We start from the raw sequence: 22,903 nt of genomic DNA on the forward strand, positions 1-22,903 counted from the left end.
ACAACATAGGCTCTATTGTCCATTTTACAGGTCAGTTGAGCCTCACATAGATTTTGAAGCTTTAAATTTAATTAAGAAAATTAAAAATACTACCAGATATTCCTTTAATCAACAATTGTTAGTCCCACATTTCTCAGTATAATGTACATTTTAAATATTCTGATAAATTATTAAAAAAAGTATAAAAAATGTGTTACTAAGGTAGCTGGTAGTGATGACATCAGTGATGAATACACAGACTGTATGTTCATTGCCCATCTCTTTCCTATGTCCCTGTCTGTCAGTCTTTGTTTATTTGTCCAGTTTATATAATTGATGTCATCCGTGTTCATTGTTTCTGGCTAAATGAAGTTCAAAATGTGTAATTGGGGTTTTTCGATTAGGATTTAAGTTCCAGGCCAAGGACATCAGCTCTTGACACTGAATGTAGTTTGATGTACTGTGCCATGCTGCTAATTCACAAACTGTCTCTTATTAGGTACAATTTTACTTTAAACTTAAGGCATTGTTAACTAACTGTAGGAAGTTCTTAAAATTACTGCCTTTCAAATTGCAATTTCATTACAGATTTCTTGATTGTGTCCTACTGTGACCCTGGACAGTGACATTCTGTGAATACTGCACAGATTCTGAATGAGCTGGAGTGTAGTCTGACCTGATTTTGTGCTCCTTTAGGTGTTTTATCCTAAAGTAAACAATACCAGACCTTGAGTCTTTTATCTGACTCTCACCTTCTCAGTCTATTTCACTCCATCTTTTCGCCATACTTTTAGAATCATACTTCCATATTAACTCTCTCTCTCTCTCTCTCTCTCTCTCTCTCTCTCTCTCTCTCTCTCTCACCCTTTCTCTCTTTCTCTCTCTCTCTGCCCTGGTACTCTGCAGCTGCAGGCTCCCAGTGTGAAGGGCTTTGATTTTGCCAAGCTGCACCTGGGTCAGCACAGTAAGGATGACCTAATGGTGATTCAGGAGCCATTACCACTGCCAGTGTCTGCTAAGGAACCAAGCACCGCTGAAAACGCAGAGGCCTCCACACCCAAATCCAAGGGCTCCTCCACCAAGGCCTCGCGAAACAGCCAGCAACGGAAAGGACAGTGAGTGAAAACAGATATAACATTTAAAAAAGTGAACCCAATTGTTTTCAGACTTCTTGCCTTGTAAGAAAAACCTTTAATAAAATACTACACACCTGTTCACAGCAACAGAGTAATGAGTACATCCAACAGAGTAATTCCAATACTTGCAAATGCCATGATCTAGTAATAGGGCATTTCATATACCTGGCATAAATTTGGCATAAATTACATGGCGATGACATCTAAACAGGGTTTTATGTTTCATTAGGCAGTCAAGCTTAGTACACAGGTTTAAGGAGTATTAGAAAATGTATCTCTAAAAAAATCACCTGGACCTCTGTTGTATTGCGTGTCTCTGGTTTACTAACGCCTTTTGCAACATATGATGCTTAAATTAAAATAACATATGTTTATCGATTTCAAGAAAGGAATACGCTCAATAGAGAGATGACTGTAAATCAATAAAAGGCTTTTTAGAAGTACTTTCTCACCCTCAGATCAATAGTTTGTGCAATACAGTAATGGCATGAAGCAAGGATGGATGAATTCATCATCTTAACTGACCAACATGGCCTACATCATGCACTCTTTCAGTTTCTGTCAAGTGATATGAGTAACGTACAACTCAAACATACCCTGGGTTTGCTTTACTGGTCAGATTTGGATGGAGCATTTGCCTTATGATATTTTATTTATATTATGTAGAACACTGGTATATTGCAAATCGCTGTTTACAGTGTATTGTAATTAGTGATTCTGCTGGTTACACTTTTCATAATTTATAAGTATCTTAACTGCTGCTGCAGAAATCTGTGTAATGACAGACTTTCAGAGATGACTCTACAGGTCTAACTAACGAACTTTGGACACTCATTAGTCATATTTTAAATGAGAGACCGTCTGACAGATTGTATTAGCATGTGACAGAATTGGGTCAACTCCCCTCAAAACCAGTCTAATAAAACTTGTATAGTTGTATAATTGTGTTATCCGTCAAATTGAGGGGCTAGGAATGAACATCAGAGTCATATTTAAACTAATGTGATATTGCTTTGTAATGTAAGATTGGAAATGTGGTAATTATGAATTCCTTAGCAGATGGGCTGGGATTAACAGTCTTTCATTTAAATAATCTTAATATAAATCAGGAATAATTACTAATTTACCGACAGGTACAATGTTAAAGGCCTCTTTTCTCAGTCATATTTTTACATATTTTTTTTATTCTTTTCTTCGTGTTTGTGTGTGTGTGTGTGTGGGGGGGGGTGTGTGTGTGGGGGGGGGGTGGCTGGTTATATAAACAATCTTGACTTGTGAGTAGGCCTTGAATATGTATTCATTGAATTCATATAGTGTTCATTAAATTATTCTCAATTTCCTGTCTTTACTCTCAAACCCACCATTTCTGGATCAGTGCTAACAGCCTTCTTTTATTGGATGTATATAAATCGTTTTGCTGTGGGCTGTATTTTGTAGGATCTCCCCTTCAGATGGTGACTCAGTAGGCAGTGATCCCTCTAGTGATAAAGAGTCTCCTAAGGAGAATCCGAGACTGGCTGGTGACTCCAAGCAACCTCGCAAGATGACCGCTAATGGATTGAATGGCAAGTTAACTGGCTCCAGTTACCATTCCTCTGTAGTCATGATGAGAGAATGAGACCAACTCTTTTTCCCTCAGAAGAGTGAGATGAAGACAGAACAGGATATTGAATTAAATGCATATATTGAGACTTAAAATGTGTTTGTGTTTGATACAGATTCCTGTAGTCAGAAAATATGAATTAAGTGCTAATATTTGTGACATCTATTATTTTTGCTCTTTTTTTTCATGTGTGTATGTCTCTAAAATATGCATAGATATCCATATGTGATATCTTATCTTACATGAGATCATTTTTTATATTCATATATATATATGCATTTCCTCATAACCAAAATATATTTTCTGTAGATGTTATGTCCTAACACTGAATTGAAAAGGCAGTCTTTGTTTTATAGATTCCATAAGAATGCCTTAATGTGAGATGTATAATAATCTCCCGAGTTGTTGCTTGATCCGTTTATGTGGCCCACCCCCACACGCCCCCATCCCCCTTTTCCCACTCAGTCTTCATTAATCCGTTCTCAGCGGAGAAGGATAAGCTGATCCTGCTCTTCACTTTTTACTCTCTTTTCTACCATCTTGCTTTTCCTGATAACCAAAGTGATGTTTATGTTACTGACCGAAGTGCTCTTATAGGGTTTGAATCCTGGATTGGCATCCATGCTTTTTCAGTTATTCATGCTGTTTTTTGCCCAGTTGTCATGTAGTTTCACCCTCTCATCTTTAAATATATATATATATATATATATACTAGATCATATTAGACTCATACTAGAATAGAGTGACACAAATAACACTCCACTCTCATGTTCACATCAGTCACACAATAAAATCTGAATGTTTAGTGTTGACAGTAGTTTCATCATTGCAGACATAACCTGTCTTACTTTCTATGTCTCTCTCTGTCTGGCTTTCGTCTGTTGTGGCTCACAGGGAGAAATAGGATTGGTAAGAACACCTCTGGTCTGTCAAGTAGAGCTAGTTTCGTTTGCGTAGCACTTACTGTGTGTTCCTATTATTTAATGATTTGCACGTTGTGATATTTCTCACATCGTGTTCGTCATTAATAATCAAACCAGCTGTTTATGAGCCGCTGTTATGCATATGATCAGTTTTAGCGTCACTTTTCGCAATTTCTACTTAGTCATACAGTTGTTGTTCTAGTAGAACTTGAAACTTTAGATTTGTTTAATGCAATTGTATCTGCCATACTGTGCACTGTGTGTTATCCTCCAGCTCATAAAACAGGTTAGCAAACTGTTCACCTTAATCGAAAGTCAGACCCATAGATATATATCAAACACTGCCCCCTGCTGGAATGGAAAGGCATCTGAAATTTTTTGACCAAGGACATTGTTCCATCAGGTTAAGATTAATGTTTACATTACGGTGCATTCTTTGAAATTGTACAAAGTTCAACAAAATGTTTCTTCTGCATTTAACACATCGGAGGCAGTGAACACACACAGCCAAACTGGCAAACAACTGTCCCCAGGGCCCAAGAGCAGTTGGGGGTAAGGTGCCTTGCTTAGTGTGCCAGAGACACATGCAGTGCGTGTGAAAAATTTTAGAGACACCCATTATTAATTAATGGAATTCAGCTACTTAAAGGTGCACTCGTTGTGATAATGGACATTAAGTTGTGCACACAGCTCATTTTATCTCAACAAAAAGCATGCAACGAAGTTGGACGGAGTCCTCAGACTTTTTGGTCATAAAGTGTATTATTTGGATATACCCATTTGTCTTTTTTTCTAGGGATAGAAATTAAGGATTTTGTCATCTACAACCATTGCTTATATATCGTAATCTGTATGGATTATGTTTCCAGGATATATTTGATAACATCAAAATAAATGCTTGCTGTCTGCAGGTCCTCCACCACTGAATTGTGCAGAAGAGCAGGTGTCCTCAGCCTCCATCTTTGAGCACGTGGACAGAATGTCCCGTGTAGCGGATGGCCCTAACAAGCGATTGTCCAGCAAGATTCAGCTTATCGCCATGCAACCCATGCCTGCCCTACCCTTACCCAACCCTGCCCTTGGTGATAAGGCTGCAGACGCCAAAATCCCCAAGGAGGTGTGCTGAGTTTATTTGCTTATATGAGCCGACCCTGAATATTAAAATCTCTACTAATTTAAAACAAGAGAGCCACAGATTCACTTAACTAGTTCAGCTGGATATGATGGAAGGGTTAAATAAATGGCAACTTTATTAGATATGTGAAGTGCTATCTTGGGAGGAAAACATGGAGGTTAGGTGAATTGGCTTCTCTAATAACTGTCCTTGTGTGTGAATGAAAGTCTGTATGTGTGTAATATGGACTGGTGCTCTATCCTGTGTGAAACCCTAGTGACAGATGCAGTCCTCCATGTGGACAGTCGTTCCTGGTCGAGAGTGCGCTGTGCGCGTTTGGCTGCTGCTTCTCGCCAGTGTGTGTGTGTGTGGATTGAATGTTGAGTGTTGATTGTAAAGTGTCTTTGGATTTCTAGAAAGGCGCTGTATAATTATAACGTTTACAGTTATTTGCTATTATTATGATGTAAACAAAATGATATAATTAATTACATATTTATTCAAATAGTAAAGTGCAATTATATTGGATTTACATTTTGTATCATCTCAAATCTTCATTATTCAGAATTCTTTATTTGGGTCACAATACCAGACCTGATATTGTTGTTTTATTTTTTTGACTGACAAATATTAAATACTAAACTCTGCATCTTATAAACTCCATAACTCTGTTCCATGTTCAGATCCAAGTTGCTTTAAGACAAAAGTCTGAGATTGAGCACCATCGTAATAAAATCCGTCTGAGAGCTAAGAGAAAAGGCCACTATGACTTCCCTGCCGTGGATGATTTCATCGACGGCCTGGGTGACCCCAAAGAGCAAGACCGCATCTACCAGAAAGCTCAGATGCAGATTGATAAGATTCTGGACCCTGACATCCACATGCCCCCTCTCTACACTGAGCCCAAGAAAAGGTCGGAAAGCACATGGGCAACAGCTCTATAGCACCTCACTTTTAAAATAAAAGACAGATTGATTGCTTTCTTTGTTTGTGTTGAATGTAATTCTGTGTTTGTGTATGTGTGTGTTTCAGTGGCAGAGAGAGGAAATCACCCAGGCAGAGGAAAAAACAGCAGATTAACGGGGATCTGACAGATGCCGACAGAGACAGACTCATCACCACAGACAGTGATGGGACATATAAAAAATACCCTGGAGTCAATAATATAGCATATGTGGTCAGTCCGCTAATTACATACATGTTGTATTTTCTGCAGTTTTCTTCAGTCTGAATACCTATATAATGTAGTTTACAAATCTATTAAATATCTTTTTTTCCTTGAATGAAATCGATCAGTGAAGACATCTTTTTTGTATGTTTTATGTGCTTCTTTAGTGTTTTATGTAAATCTAAATAATGAAACTTTATTACACAAACTAAGACAAACATGTGGTGTTGTAAATATTGATCATATTATTAGATAGATATATGATGTAGGTGCACTTTGTAGGTTTGCAGTTATTTACTAGGGCATATTTTGCTTCATAATTCTTCTCCTTTGCTATTTTTTAGGGCCAGTTTTCCAGACTCATAAATCCATATTACAATTTCAATAGTAAATCATGATTATTACTCCAGTTTAATGCAAAACTGTTTAATCCAAGTAAGTGAAACCAACTAGAACTGGAAGACCCCTTCTCTTTCTTTTTCAGTCGGATCCAGACCAGGGCCCTGAGCCTCACAGCCCGTCTCCAACTGATGATGTGTTTCTGGGCCAAGTGTCTCCACCACCAGGCCATGCTCCTCCTCCTCCACCCTACCTACCCCCTCAGCCATCTATAGAGGAGGCCCGACAGCAGATGCACTCTCTGTTAGATGATGCCTTTGCACTGGTTTCCCCCTCTTCACAGGGCAGCAATGCTGGCATCACTCTTCCCGGAGTGGGAATCAGCGGAGGACCCGCAGCCCCTTCCAGTCCTCCATCACGTGGTCCACGACCCTGGGGCCCTTCATACCCTGCCCTCAGCCCTTTTTCTGGGGTAAGACATACTCAGCTGATCAGAGTGACAGAAATATTTTTTTATAATAATACTACACTTGTTCTGGATTCTTTATCTCGTTTTGAGTTTGCAGTTTATAGTGGGCTGTGCTAATTCAGAAAAAAGTACTTCTGTCTTGTATTATATTAATTTGGCACAACCCAGCTGAAGTTTCTTTCATTCACTCATTGTCTGCAACCACTTATCCAGTTCAGGGTAACGGTGGGTCCGGAGCCTACCCAGAATCACTGGGCACAAGGCAGGATAACACCCTGGAGGGGGCGCCAGTCCTTTATAGGGCGAAACACACTCAAACATTCCCTCACACACTCACACCTATGGACACTTTTTGAGTCACCAGTTCACCTACCAACATGTTTATTTAGACTGTATAAGAAACCAGAGGAAACCCACACCAAACTCCTCACAGACAGTCACCCGGAGCGGGACTCGATCCCACAACCTCTAGGTTCCTGGAGCTGTGTGACTGTGACACTACCTGCTGCGCCATTAAAGCAAAACATAAAATAGAAAAAAAATTCTTTAAACTCTTTAAAACCGTCCTGAAGATTCTTTAAACTCTTTCTTAACAGAAGACTGCAGCATGCACATATCATGTTTCTTTAATAAGAGTGTCATGGTTTACACTGTAGTCAGCTTTCCTGTCATTTTTCTCACCACAAAAGTGTTGAGACAACATAGTTACAGCATAGCAACAATATAGTTACTCCAGGTAACAGCAGACACTAGTGGAATAGAGAAAACTAACAAAAACAATTCTGAGATACTATAACATCTTTGTACTGAAAACAAAACTTTAAAAAACACACTTTTTTATACATTGACTATATTAAACATACTATACAAAAACTATATTTTCACAAAGAAGATGACAGTGGATACAATACTGTAAGTAAATAAATCACATGTCAGTTTACAGGAGCAATAGCTGTTAGGTATTTGTTCAGTAAGGACTGGTGCAAGGACTTGTACCCAGTGATTAGGCTCCAGACCCACCGCCACCCTGCACTTTATAAGTGGTTACAGACAATGAATTAAATATTTTATCAGTATCCTGATGAATATTTATAGTCTTTAGCAGCATAAAAGTGATTCAGAGTTAGTGCAGGATGTGTAAAGTGACTGAGTGGAGTATGTGTTGGGCAAAAGATGAGAGCTGAGTTAACAAGTTGAGTGATTTAAAATCCATCAAGCACAGGAGTTCAGCAGTCTGACTGCCTATGGGATGAAATGGTATTATAGTCTGAACGACTTGGCCTTGGTACTTCAAAGCCTTCGTCTAGACAGGAGGGCTATAAACAGTCAGTGTGAGGGGTGAGAGGCATCCTTTTGAATGCTGAAGGCTTTCCTTATATAGCAGATTTTGTAGATGTCCTTGATGGCAGGAAAACTTGACCTAGTGTTGGGATGTGGGCAGTCGTCTGTACCTTACAGTGATGCTTCATTTCAGGGTGCTCTCTGTGATGCACCTATAGAAACAGATGAGAATGGGTGTGCACTAAGTGGCTATTCGCCATTCTTAAATGGCATTTAACTCTGCTTGTTGGGTTTAACCTGCACTGGTGTTGTTAAAGAGTAAAAAGATTTTAGGAACTTACAGATCAAAATATGCTGATATTCCTTCAGCTGGCAAGCAGTTGCTGAAAAATCACAATCCAGTCAGCAGCAGAGGAAGGGCCCATTTGAAACAAGGATATAAAAACAAAACTAGATCTTATAACACTACAATACTGTGAGCATACATTTGTACGAGATGAAAAGTACTTGGCAAAAAAATATTTTGACTTCTTAAATGTCTGTTAAAATACCTAATACATATTTGTATATCCAAGCCTCCACTTTTGGTGAAATGCAGCATCAACAGTCCTTGAAATGTTCCATTACTATTCACTTTATTTTGTCTATAACAGTAGATAGAAAATCAGCATTCTCATTCACATTTGATGAGCCAAATATCATGTGTGTCAGAACCAGTCTGTTATTTACAGGCTCAGATGATTATTTACTGCTGGAAGTAAATGAATGCTACTTATGTTCTTCTGATAAAAAAAAAAAAAAAAAAAAAAAAAAGACTTACATCAGAGAACTGTGGGAAGCTAACCTGCTTTATTGCCTCTCATTTGATTTCAGGCTGGTTGAATTTGTGGGTGGTGCAGGAGGGGGTTGCTCCAAGTTTTTATTTGATTATGTTTATGGTCAGTCTTAATTGCTTTCTGTTTTTGATCTACGCGCGAGCTACGCACAAATGACGAAGGCAGAGTAACTGCGGTGGAATGACATTGGTGGAGCACATACTGGGGATTTTCCCAGATGTCAAGAAAAGATCTCTACAGTGAAAACTGAAAGGGTTCTTCACACACTTCTGGAAGCATAAAGCTATTTGAAACTCTTCACCCATAATTAGGACTTATAATCATTGCCTTAATTTGGTTTAGAGCTGACATAATTCCCTTTGCATCACAACTTTGATATTTGACTTATTTTTCTCTGACAAGTGAACATGAAATTCATGAAAGCAAGCACATGCAGTTCTTTCAACTGGAAATTGTACCAGTAGAAGTGCAGGGAATTGCAGTCCCCCTGTAGCTCAGTGTAAGCTTTTGCTCTGTACCAGTTCAGTGGGTTAATACGGTCTGAAAGATCAGATTCCAATCCAGAGTACCTGCACTTGAAGACTGAAAATAGGTTTAGGGGATATTGTGTTGTACAAAGAATTATGTCTTTACATATAGCATAGAGGAACACGAAGCAGTTAAGAGGTGTGATTTAAGTTGTTAAATTGTGTATGACTTGGTGTTTCCTTCCTTTTTCAGAGATATGCAGAGTTAGGCCTGCCACCCTCTACAGTACAGGGCTTACTCCAGAGGTGAGTTACACAGTTACAAAACCAAAAGTCAAGAGAGTGAATTGTGAGAGTTCCACTCACTGCTTTTATGAAAAACAGTTATTCAGAGTGTTAATGAGTGGTTAATTGTTTAGAAACAATGTTTTAAAGGAGATTTTTACAATGGAAAATTTATGAGCACAACACTAATTACAAGCATATGTAAAATTAATAAAACGAACTTTCAGGTAAAATTGATTTTTGGTTCTGTGATTGTAAAAGATATAGGGATTTTAATACAGTATTGATTAGTTTTTTAAATGATAATGCATTAGAAATAAAACTACATGCAAGAATGTCTTCTGCTTTCTCTCTCTGCTGTCTCTAAACTACACAATGTGGGGGGGGGCATCCTATCAGGAGAACTGGGAAAACTGGGAGGTGAGGAGGAGGGGTTCCTCCTTGCTCAAAAGCCTACCCAGTCTGTGTGCTTTGTGATTAGAGCTAATATTTTGAACACATCATATATAAACATTTAAATCATCTTGAATCTTGAAACATGTCTTATTCCATCACTAATGATTGGCAGAAACTAGGCAGTCTTTATGTATTTTTTTACTCAGTCGATAGTCTAGACGTTTCTATTATTGCCCTCACCCCTCCCCATTTCTCCCTGTCCTGGGCTTACACTCTTCTTTTTTCAGCTAGAGGCCACTTCATGGTTCCTCATCAATAATTCAAGCATAGTCCATTTTTATTTCATCACTCTAGTGTAACATGTCTGTGCCTCTGGCGGCAGACAGCACCGTTAAAACTGCTGTTGAGACATCACAAAAAAAAAATAATAATATACATGTTACTACACACAAATAATAATATTATTATTAAATAAACATACTGCAATCACTTATAGAGTGTGACTCAAATATGAGCAAAAATTTCATTCTAGGCAGGGGCTTGGGTCCAGCTACCCACCGGGGGAAGGATTAGGTGGAGAGCAGCTGCAGTCTGAGGTGCTTTTCAACAACAGAGGGGGTTATATGGATGAACTGCCCTCTTCTGCCAGACCACGACCAGTAGGAGGCACCACAGGTACAGCTTTCACACATCAGAAACAATTCTTTTCTTTTGCTGTTAAAATTATAAATCACTATTCACTTGAGGTGTATACAGAAGAACAAAAAGCCACCGATGTTTAACTGTGATAGAAATGCAGTGTTTTTAGAATAGTTTGTAAATGTTAAAAATAAATAAATAAATAAATAAATAATGAACTTTAAAAAATGATGACAGGCTATATGTAGTCTGCATCTGCTGTAGCTTGCTTTCCTGTTTTTAAAACACCATTTTTTCTGTAGTCTTCTGTAATCTTAAATGTGAGGTATGAACCAAAACATGTCTGCTCAACATAAAAAAAAATAATTAAATGTTCATTCATTCATTATCTGTAAGCACTTATCCAGTTCAGGGTCGCAGTGGGTCCAGAGCCTACCTGTAATCATTGGGCGCAAGGCGGGAACACACCCTGGAGGGGGCGCCAGTCCTTCACAGGGCAACACACACACACACACATTCACTCACACCTACGAACACTTTTTTTTTTTTTTTTGGAGTCGCCAATCCACCTACCAACGTGTGTTTTTGGAATGTGAGAGGAAACCCACGCTGACAACACACCAACTCCTCATAGACAGTCACCCGGAGTGGGAATCAAACCCACAACCTCCAGGTCCAGACTGCGACACTACCTGCTGTACCACCGTGCCGCCTAATAATCATTCGATAATTTAAAAAAAATCTAAGATAATAGTTATTTAAATAATCAAGTTCTCTGTATATAAAATTCCGTAAGTAAAAATTTGTACACACATTATGTTAGAATTCATACTTATTTACACCGATACAGCACTAACACAGACTCAGATTTACTCTCTACCTCTCTACTACTTTATAACTAGTCACTCAGGTCATATTTGTGCATTCATCTTCATTCAAGTCATTGTCCTACCCTCTTCATAGTGTTTTTAAAAAACATATCAGATAAAACAAAGCATTATTAACTTGGACACCTTGTACTGTTTGTTAAAATTCCATTTAAATCATTGTGAGGTGCTTCCGGATGTTCACATTGGTTTGTATGTGTAGGAGCTCAGCTACACCACCTTACCCAGGTGGGTCTGCCGGGCCGTTTAGGGGAAGGAAGGCATCCTGTTGGCTTAAACTGTGGGCCTTATAATGAAGAGGACTTCAAAAGACCTACTACCAGAGATCCTGTAAATTAAAACCTTCCTGAGTAGACACATTTTCACACAACTTTTTTTCTGTAACTGCTGTCTTCTTCTGTCTGAAAACCTGCTCTCTTGCTAACATTAAGCTTTTACTTTTCTTGTCTCCTTTTCATCTTCACCTTTACCCTCATTGCTTCCGTCCTTCCTACCTTCTTTCCTTGTGCATTCTCTGTCTCTTCCAGGATCTCTGCACTTTTTCGTTTGACTACCCCCCCATTCCTCTGTTCCAGACAAACAGGAATGGTATAAGGGAGCCAACTGCTCCCCCTGCCCACCTGGACTCCATCGGCCTGGGATACCCCACCTCTGCCCCACCCGAGGAGTCCTCTCCTCCAAACCACTCATCCGCCTCACTCATCAAAGCCATTCGGGAGGAGCTGATGCGACTATCTCAGAAGCAAGCAGCCGTCCCAGGCTACCACAGCTGAGAGCCGGCCGTTTATGGCTCCTATGGTCCTCCAAACAGCAATACTGCACTGCACTGTACTTCCCATGGAAGTGGCTTTTTTGAGAGGGGAAGAAGCCCTGTAAGCCCTGTAGGCACTGCTGCCCTGCCGCAAGGAGCACTGTGGTAGAACAAGAAGACATTCTGAAATTTGTGAGGAAGTGACTACTTCACCAGTAGCTAAAGCTTTATCTGATGTCAGTGCAGCTGAACATTGTATCTAAATTTAGTGAAGGCCCTGTCACATACAGTCTTAAAAATGAAGGTGCATTAGAGAGTTCTTCAGAAAAATGCCATAGAAAAAGCTACTTTTGTCCTTTACTGTGGAGGGTTCTTTAACTAAGTACTCCTCAATTGACTGCTAAATCCCAGAAAGTGCAACCTCCTATAAATCCTGTTGCTACATCCATCAAACTTTTAATAACGACATTTTATCAGCTTCAGGAATTAAATAAAAATACAACACTCTTCAGATAATCTGGATAGATAGTTTCAGACATTATATGTTCTTATTATACAGTGACACTGTCCTCAGTAATCCTGCTACCATGATTCTCACCATAGGTTTCTTCAGAAGGGTTTTGCTGGTTTGTCTGAGAAAGTGTGTGATTTTTAGTGCTCTAAAAGTACTTCTGCCCTGGCCTTGTTCTAAAGAACTATATTAAGCACCTTTTATCTTTTAAAACTGTGATATCACTGCCCTCTTAAGTTTCATCTCTTGGCATCTTCTCCTCACGGATGGACAAAGCAATGCTGTTCTTGACATTAGCATTATATGGAGACAAAAGAAAGAAAACTCTTTCAGTCATTACTGGACTATTACCTTCGCTCTTGTTTTTACATTGAAAATGTTTACCTTACTCACCGACGCATCATTGCAACCCAGAAGCTCTGATAGCAAGTAACAATTGTACTCTTTCTGCGTAGACCGCGAGGACTACAGCCAAAACCTGATCATCACACATTCCTTAGCACTTTCATTGCTGGAGGTGGTGTGTGGTGTGTCTGTTTGTAAGGAGTTGTATTGTTTTATTGCTGTTTCTCATTGCCTTTGCATTTATATAATCTTTCACCAAGCCTCTGTTGGACAGACCATAGGGTTTGTTACTGATACCTTAAAGAAATGCTTTGTACCAGCATCCGTGACTTTAACATGCACTATTTTGGTTTTTCCTAGATTTTGAGTAGTAATTTCCCCCTCTGCACCTCACTTCACTTCATCCTCTTGTGGTGCTATTTTTTTTTTTTTTTTAGTTTTGTGGCAATGAACCACACACTGCCGTCTGCTGTAAGTAAACTCTTAATCCATCTATGAAAGTCAAAACTAAGGCTTATACACTTGAATCTCACACAGGCAAGAGTTATATTAACCAAACTGCAAGTCCCAGAAATATACTGTAGCTTTTAAAGCTGACTCTTTGTTTATTTAGTAAACACTTTGTCCTGCATGGCTTATTGCTCTAGAAATTAGTTCTGAGTATCTGTAAACAGAACAATAAGATGCTCATGAGGCAGTGTTATTTACACCAGTGATTCTGAGATGAAGCATGGTGTTACTTTTTTGTTCCTTTTTGAAGCTGAACAAATTTAGTGCTGCTTTACTTTGTCAGTTCCTCAACACTAATCAAAGCCTAAACTTTGTAACATTTAAATGTAAAACACAGCTTTAAGGACACTTAAAAATATAAAAGAAAATCAAAAAGAAAATATTTTGAGAATAAAGTTGTGATATTTTGAGAAATAAAACTTTAAGGGTAAAATCCTAATAGTATGAGAAACTAGGGACAATAATTTGATGGTAACGTTTTCTGGTTATTACGATTAGGTGTGTCGGATTTATAGTTTAGTTAGGGGTGTCAAAAGAATACAATATTGCTCATATTTGACCTTACAGTTGTTATGTTTTTATTGTAGACACACATCAAAATTTCACAGAATGTTTCTTTAGAAAACATAATGATTTATTCCTGCTGTTATTACATACTGAAACTACAGTGAAAAAATGTAAATGACAGTTTTGGTTGTCACGGTCCACTGTGATGGGCTGAGGAAAGACACACAACATATATTCATTTCATTTTTAAAACTACAATGTAAAGGTCTGAACCAGTCCAGATTCTATATTGTTACATACTTTTACACAGTATTTTATATTTTGTTAGTTAAATTCAGTGATATGTATCTCCTTACAAACACTAAGCAGAGTCTCTGGTCTCTTGCTGATGGACTGCCTAGTCCCACTGCGATGGTTGCATTCATACGTTATTAACATGTCCACTTATTTTCAATAACTCTTGCAGTATTAACTAAAAATCTTGCACAGATTTGTCAAGAGATGATTATTCATTTATTTGTGAAATTGATACAAAGTTATAGCTACTTTAAACATTATCTTTGTAATTTGACAACTTTATTATTGAAATATTGGCACCTTTTTCTGTTAAAACTGCAACTTTATTCTCTAAATGTGACCTAAAATATCACAACTTTATTCTCAATTTTTTGCCTCTGTGTCCCTAAAATTCTGTTGAAACGTTTCACCTAACAGTAATTGTAAAGATATTAATTATAAATGGCATGAATTAGGTTTAAGGGCCAAAGCATTACCACAGAGAATGACTTGTTGTATGTTTATGTTTTTTTTTTTTCTGTTTGACTGCTTTAGACTGACGCAACAAAGCAATGCAGTGCTCGAAACTAACATTCCAGTGAAAGTGTTTCACACAGATTTACAGTATTTATTTACATCATACTCACAGTTAAAATGTATTTCCATCAAGCTGTCATTGATTAACTGACTATATACTCCACATTCACTGTGTTTAAAGTGTATTAGCAGAGTGCAGTATTCAGTTGCTTTTCCAGTCGTATTGAACTCAAAGACAAACTTTCTGTGGTACTGACCATCACTCAACCTTTCTGTCCCTTCTTTTGTGCTCTGAAATGTGTTCCCAAAAATCCTGTGTTAAAGTTGGAAACTGAAGTACTGTTTTTATTTCAGTTAAAAAAAAACACTTCTGAACTGTTGAATAATTTGAAGTTCTGATGTTTAAATATTAGTTTTCTGCTTTGTATTTTGTTGAATTTGTTGGTTTGATGGAACTCCCTCTACCTGTAGTTTAAATTTTACTGATTCTTTATTTAAATAACATTAAAATTATGATCATTCAACTGTTGGTTTCAGTGGTGCATGAGAGTTCCTTCACTTTAAGACGTGTCTTCAGACGCTCTTTTTCCCAGAGTTAATTACATGATTTGGTGGGTTATTTTTCATTGTAGAAAAACGCAGTCAGATTTTATGAGTAGATTTTAAATTCAGACTAATCTTGTAAAACCAGTACAGCCTGAGATAGCAGGAAGTCATGTGATTAATTCAGCTTATCAGTACTCACATTCTAATTTGAGGGTTATGTATAATCTCTTTTTAAAGTGGCAATAATTACACAATTCTTGGAGAATATTTGCACTGCATTTATCAAAGTAAGATGTGCTGTAAGCTACTCTGCTCTCATTCTTTGCCCTGGGGAAGCCTATGTACCTATGAATGGATATAATATTGGCAATTTTTATATAAGATGCACACATTTCATAAAAAAAATTGCTTTAATAATAAACTAAAACTAGTCCATGATTTACATATGATTTGAATATGATAATATTGGCTACTTCACACTGTATATTGCTTAATTGCATTCAATAATTCAGATCGACTAGCTGTCACCTGTCAATGTAGGTCTCTTGCAAATCTCTTAGCTGCAGTTTGTCCACATACTGCACCATCTACTGGACTCAAAGTGAATGAATTTTGAAACACTTAAGTATTGTTTGCAACAGGTAAGAAACCTAGTCCCGGACAACAGCATTTCTCTATTTAAGCACTAGGTTTAATTGTGGGCTGAGATACTATCCTTACAATGTCCATTTTTAAAAGAAATTGCAAGGATTATTTTCTTGGTTTGTGATTATTGCAATTGTTATAGCATCGCTGTCCAATTAAAAACATGTATCTCCATTTGTGGAGCAGTGTGTGTTTTTCCACTGATCCTAGTGTGTGTGGCTATAATAATTGCTCATTAATTCAGAAAAGCAATTCCCCCAAAAGATTATTAAAGATGTTTTGCTTCTTTTTTTTGTTCTTCTTTTCCCTTTGGTGATCTGCACATCCGCGATCTAAAATAAATGACACATTTACAGCAGGAAGCTCATATTTCTCCTGTGCCCATATGGTGACTCTGTGCACTCTCGCTGTAGAGGTAACTGAAGTCCTGTTTACATCCTCCAACAAAAGACTTCATCAATGTTTCAGGACTTCTCTACTGTCCAATTTGTTCATTGTGTAACATTATGAGTGAGGGTTCACATTTACTTCACATTACTTCTCATAGGGTTGTGTGTGTGTGTGTGTGTGTGTTGGAGTGGGTGGGGGTAACACATTGGGTATTTCATTCATGTTAATTTTCTTGTGTACTCTCTAACCTCTAAAGTTTCAGGCAGAACCTAATCATATTGCCACTAAGAGCATGCACATTAACACTGTCATCATTAGAATGGTAACACTTAGCTGAAGGACACATAAACATTTCATAACAACTGATATAAACTTATATAGATAGGTATAAATATTAATCCTGAGTCGTGCCCATTTTCAGAATTCACAGCAGTAGTTTTTTATAAATAACTTCAGGGTTTTATGTGTTTATATACAGGGGTTAGAGAATGAAACTGGTTTTAGACCACAATAATTTATTAGTATGGTCTAGGGCCTCCTTTTGCGGCCAATACAGCGTCAATGTGTCTTTGGAATGACATATACAAGTCCTGCACAGTGGTCAGAGGGATTTTAAGCCATTCTTCTTGCAGGATAGTGGCCAGGTCACTACGTGATGCTGGTGGAGGAAAACGTTTCCTGGCTCACTCCTCCAAAACACCCCAAAGTGGCTCAATAATATTTAGATCTGGTGACTGTGCAGGCCATGGGAGATGTTCAACTTCACTTTCATGTTCATCAAACCAATCTTTCACCAGTCTTGCTGTGTGTATTGGTGCATTGTCGTCCTGATACACGGCACCGCCTTCAGGACACAATGTTTCAACCATTGGATGCACATGGTCTTACTGGTGCAATGTGCAATGAATGAAGATTGGCCACAAGGCTGGTCCAATTTAGCCATGAAACCTCCCACACTAAAATGACAGGTGCTTCAGTTTCATTGTCTAACCCCTGTTAACATAGCACAGAAAGTAAGTAAATTTGTGTTTGGTAGATTATTTCGTTGTTGTAACAGTGCTTCTTGGCAATAAATCTTATACAGTTGAAATGTCAATAGCAGAGAGGATTTGGCAAATTTTTCATGGGCGCAACCCACATACTCAGCTCTACTGCTCATCCCACAAATGCATGTTCCTTACAAATGTGGCACCATTTAAAAGGGAAATTAACAGGCTTCCAACGGTTTAAGGATTTATTGCCAAGAAGTATTGTTACAACAAAGAAATAATTTTCCAAACACAAATTTCCTTACTTTCTGTGCTATGTATATATTTATCTCAGAAGTGGGTATTACTTATCTGCACTATATGTCCAAATATTTGTGGATATTTCTTCTAATAGATTAATTAATCTACTTGTGCCCCTTGCTGACATCTGTGTTAAGTTGTGTATGAACAGATTGGACAATCATGGTCAAAAGAATGCAACATTGGAAGCAGCTTGCAAACGAGCTTAAGATCACCATGCCTAATGACAATAGGGCACTGTATGGAGAAGAAAAGCAATAGAACATGTGACTATATCTGTGCTGCTTTGTGATTGGTCACATTATTGGCTTTGGAGATGTAGCATTATACTTTAAATCAAAGAGATTCAAAACAGAAGAATGGGGTTCCAATGCTGATAGATACTGGCTGTGTAATTATTCCACTGTAGGACATTTGCTAAAGTCTGCATTGAAGGTGTTCTGCCCAACTCGGCTTATGCAGGTGCCATGTAACCCTAATAAGTGCTGTCCTTTAGTAAAGTGCTGCCATCTAAAAATATTTACCTTTCACTCTTGGTAACCCCAGAGCACTGGACGCTGCTCTTCTCTGCTTTTGTCTTAATGGTGGGCAGCGCAATTACTCTGATAACACCTTGCTTCACTTCTATTCCCAGTTCATGATTAGGCTTCACATGGGGGCTATCACTTACTGTGGCCTGGGAACCGGACACCTCATCAGCTCTGGAGTCATTGGGCTGGAGCTGTGCAGAGACAATACAGTCCAGGCTTGGCAGGGGGAGAACCTGCTCAGGTAACCGAACACTCTGGACACCCCTGCATACAGATTGCTCTCTAGTTGCTTCACAACGCTCGTGGAGCTGACAAGTGGGAGCAAAGACAAAGGATAAGCCAGGGAAACAGCTTGGTCTTTGTTTGTAACTGTAAGTGGAAGCAACTCAAATTTTTATCATCAAGAGGTCTCAGCTTGTGTTTTGAAACCTGCCATCTTACTGGAGTAGGATACAGAGACAATCTTTTGATGCAAGTTCCCAAAACCAGCACAAGGGCAAGGAAGATCCCTGACCTTAGACCTTTGGACTTCTACAACGTAATTCCTAACACAAGGAATTAGCATCATGTTCTGAGGGTGTGTTTTGGAATTTTCTTCATCACAGAGTTGAGATTGGATCTGGATGTGGTTTTCTTCTGATTGTGATAGGAATGTGTTTGTGATATTCTTCATTTTGATGTGATTTTTCATTGGACTGGGACGCTTTTGTGATACATCTATTGTCCTCAAGTCCTCTTGTTTTATTTGATGATTACATTGAGGACCCATGGGTCTTCTGTTCAGAGTTTTCTGCTTTTAGGCGTGCTGAGTTCTGCTGTGGTGATGCACGGGCTCCCATGCTCCTCACTGCAGCAGTGTTTTGGGGCTCCTGCGGATGTTGTAGATGTTTCTAGAGAGCCTGAGCACCATCTGGACTCCCAGGAGCCCTGCAGAACCCAGCCAAACCCCTCAATCCACCTCGCCGTCCACCCCACCGTCCTCACCCAGCCTAGAGCAACAACTCTCACAGAGCCACAGCAACAGCCTCCATTCAGCTCTGTGTCCATTCCAGCTAAAACTAATAGAACCCAGTCTAAGGAGGCATTGCCAGAGGACAAGGATGTCCTCCACTCCCCTCCCAGCTCAGAGGATTTCTCTGAAGAGGAGAATACCCAGGAGGAGAGTCCAGTTTTGGAGAAGAAGTATCCTCATATACCCCGGCCTTCCATTATCAGGCAACCAAATGTAAGTACCAGCAGATATAGTTGGCTCTCTGAAGAGATCTTTATAATAAGATTCGCTTTACTTTACTAGTTTAATTTCAGTAAAAAAAAAATGGGGTGCTCAGAAGCATATGTACATGAGGTCATAGTCACCATGTCCAGAATGAGTTCAAAACAATGTTCCAACATGTAGCCTAAAAACCTTGGGGACAAGCCACCTATTATTACCATTTGAATTAGCAGGTGTCCATAAACATGTAAAGGTTTTAGAACAGCTTGAGATTGGGGTATTTTTCAGTGCTTTTACTGGAAATGCAGATAAAAATGCATAGGATAAACTAGGGGGAAAAGCTGGGACAGAGGCATGTTTACCACTGGGTCACATCACCTTTTCTTTTCACTGGACTTTTTAATCATTTGTGACTTGAAGATACTGATTGTTTGTCTTTGAAATCTTGCATTGAATAATTTCTGTTTAAACAGGTTGACAATTCTCTCACAGATTTTGACATAAAGGACTTTGCAATGACCTAATTTTTATTTAGCAGTACTGGTTTATATGTGGGGGCTAAGAGCTAGTCAGATAACTTAAGCCCAAAGTCAAGTCTGATAAAAAAAAATAAAATAGAGCTGGGGAACATTTTTCTAGATAATTCTGAACATTAGCTGAAGTCTGGGTAACCTGAGAAATCCTGCTTTGTGGAAATCCGCGCTAGTTCCTGTGTTAGCTAAAATGTTGAACCATAGTTTTTATTTATGATTACAGTCCCCACTAGAGGGACCCTGCGTCACACTTTATGGCCACAGCTGGGAGAAGCGCTCTAACGGAAACCACTCTAAAGTTTCTTGCATTGATACTTTTAAAATGAACAGAGACATAAACAGCGAAAGAATGAATAGCAAAATCGAGAATAAAAGAGACTATTATATCGGTTACACACTTCGACTCTGGGGCGTGATGTGAAATGCTCAAGAAACGTCCCCAGTCTGAAACGTTCACAGTGGGAGTGATAGGAACCAGACTTCTGAAGCATTAAATATTTCTGGAAGCTACATCACAGCTAGTCATTTAATGAAGTCACACACGGCACTGATTAACAATCATTCTGAAGTTTTTTCATAGAATATGTAAATTAATTTCATGGCCATTTAAAAAAGAAATATCCACATTTACTACTATGTTCCATAACACTAAATAATGAAAGTGTGGGTTCGCTGGTTATTTTAAACAAAAATGGCTATATTTGCAGACATTGTGATCCTGTTTCCTATCATTAATCTAAAGATAAATATTAGAAGTTTCTCTAGAAGGATATAGTTCCCACCAAACCACTCTGAATAATTTTATTTACCTATTTATGTAGATTTTTTTAAATAATCACTGGAATTCCCTCTTAATAACATCCCACCAGGTAGACTCCATCAGCTCTGCACAGAAAGACAGACGTATATTTACCTCCAACGTATTCATAATACATCCTTCATAAAACCTTTTTTCAGATCTTTCTCATCTGAGAGTGTCAACTTGGAGACATCAATGAGACACAAATACCTCCCTTGCTCTCTCATTCACGTTTAACAAAAGACTGCATCAGTGACTGCGTGTCCTTGTTTATTCACTGAAAATCATTTTCATTTCAGGCCCAATAGTGTCAAATTTGTTGTGCAGTAAAATAAGTGTATATGATGCTTTTACTGTGTCCTCTTAAATTAAGTTAAAATCTTTTATGTTTTAGTAAATGTTAATGACATGAGCACCACAGATCTACTGTTACAGACCTAACCTAAGATTCCCTTTCCCTCTCTCTGTGGAATGTATGTTTCCTTTCTTACAGCCATACTTGGAGGCATGTTATCATTATTATGTTGTTTGTAATTGTGGAAAAAGTCAGAGTGCTGTCTTTCGGAAGGAGGAGAGTGTTCTCCCTCGCTCCACACAGCTCCAATAGTTCTGTCTCATAGGAGCTATTACTTGGCTGGATGGGTTTTACAGCAGTGAGAGAGTGTCAACCTTCCAGTTTGGCGAAATGGGTCACACTGGTGTCTGAAAAATATCTTCTGTTTTAGCTTAGATCTGTCAACAATGAAATGATAAATTATCATTTACTTCTGTTTCTTTTGTTTGCTCTTTCTAAAAACTGTGACATTCAGTTTCCTTGTGCAATAACAGGTTTGCTGTAATATATTGTATTTGCATGGAATTTATGGGGGAGAGGTGGGGCAGGAATGACTATAACATTTTTATTTTATGTTTTATGAGGTTACAGTGGGGCATGTTTTTTTTATTTTCTTACAGGTGTCCAAAAACACAGCAATTTGATAGATAAACTATATGGCAAAACATTTTTGGACACCTGCTCATCCAACATTTCTTCTGATGGCTTTATCCTACTTCAGTGTCCCAATTTATTTAGTGTATTTCTGCAGAAATACTGTAAAAGCTGTGTGTGAAAAACTGAATGCCTGTGCCCACAATGGTTCCACCTTGGTGTTGTTCTTTGAACAAAATTATACACAAGTAACTGTGTTTGTCCTGAATTAATAGACTTTTAGCAGCTGTTAAATCTAGACCTTAAACTGTAACAGATGTTAAAAGTCTATGAATTCAGGACTAACACAGTTACTTAAGTATATTTCTTATTAAGTCTGTTCTTGTGCAAAATAACAAAGTTTTTATTGTAAAGTTGTATTTATATCAGAATGGTCAAGGCTGAATAAAAATCATATTATTGTCAAGGCTAAATTAAAATGGGGGGGGGGGGTGCATGCACTGTAAGAATCAGTGCATATCACTGAGTGGTTCCTACTTGTACTAAGGTTTATACACAGCAAGTAACAAGAGAGTAACAACTGGGGATTTACAGTCTACCATTTTATTTTACAAACATTAGAGTGTAAATTCCATTAAGACAGAAGTTACAATTTATATATATATTACAGGTACAAGTATATATATTAAACACACAAACAGTTACACTGTATGTACAGGAGAGATAGACTGTACAGGGCAAGTACACTGATCTGAACTAAGCACTGCAAAATAGAATTCAAAATGACCTTTGTATGTTACATTGTGGGGACTTGTCTACATCTGTGTGGGTGTGTGTGTGTGTGTGTGTGCATGTGTGTGTGTGTAAAAGAGAGAGAGAGTGACAGATTGTGCTCTTTTGTCTGTGCTCTGTGACAGGAACACATGCATGATGTCCAGTCAGACGGCACCGATTATACAGACCCAGAAGATGGACCCTTATCAGGTGCAGATAAATAATAAATACACACACACACACACACACACACATATACATGCACAACTCCTCCGCATTTCCATGCACAGAGGATGG

At 38.4% G+C, this 22,903-nt stretch overlaps 1 protein-coding gene across 3 annotated transcripts in view; it reads left to right on the forward strand.

The window, feature by feature from the left end:
- Positions 1-16,364, forward strand: part of si:ch211-1e14.1 (UPF0606 protein KIAA1549) — a 56,609-nt gene extending 40,245 nt beyond the window's left edge. For 2 of the 3 annotated variants that reach the window (XM_066684791.1, XM_066684792.1), the window contains 10 exons: positions 886-1,094; positions 2,553-2,680; positions 4,553-4,758; positions 5,439-5,668; positions 5,788-5,932; positions 6,408-6,734; positions 9,569-9,621; positions 10,529-10,671; positions 11,725-11,852; positions 12,050-16,364. In XM_066684791.1, the coding sequence (XP_066540888.1) occupies positions 886-1,094; positions 2,553-2,680; positions 4,553-4,758; positions 5,439-5,668; positions 5,788-5,932; positions 6,408-6,734; positions 9,569-9,621; positions 10,529-10,671; positions 11,725-11,852; positions 12,050-12,295 (1,815 nt within the window). In that variant the 3' untranslated portion in view covers positions 12,296-16,364. The remainder of the gene's footprint in view (positions 1-885; positions 1,095-2,552; positions 2,681-4,552; positions 4,759-5,438; positions 5,669-5,787; positions 5,933-6,407; positions 6,735-9,568; positions 9,622-10,528; positions 10,672-11,724; positions 11,853-12,049) is intronic. The other variant, XM_066684793.1, reaches the window with a different exon arrangement.
- Positions 16,365-22,903: the final 6,539 nt, after the last annotated feature.

Source organism: Hoplias malabaricus, chromosome 11 (assembly GCF_029633855.1).
Source record: "Hoplias malabaricus isolate fHopMal1 chromosome 11, fHopMal1.hap1, whole genome shotgun sequence".
Classification (NCBI taxonomy): Eukaryota; Metazoa; Chordata; class Actinopteri; order Characiformes; family Erythrinidae; genus Hoplias; species Hoplias malabaricus.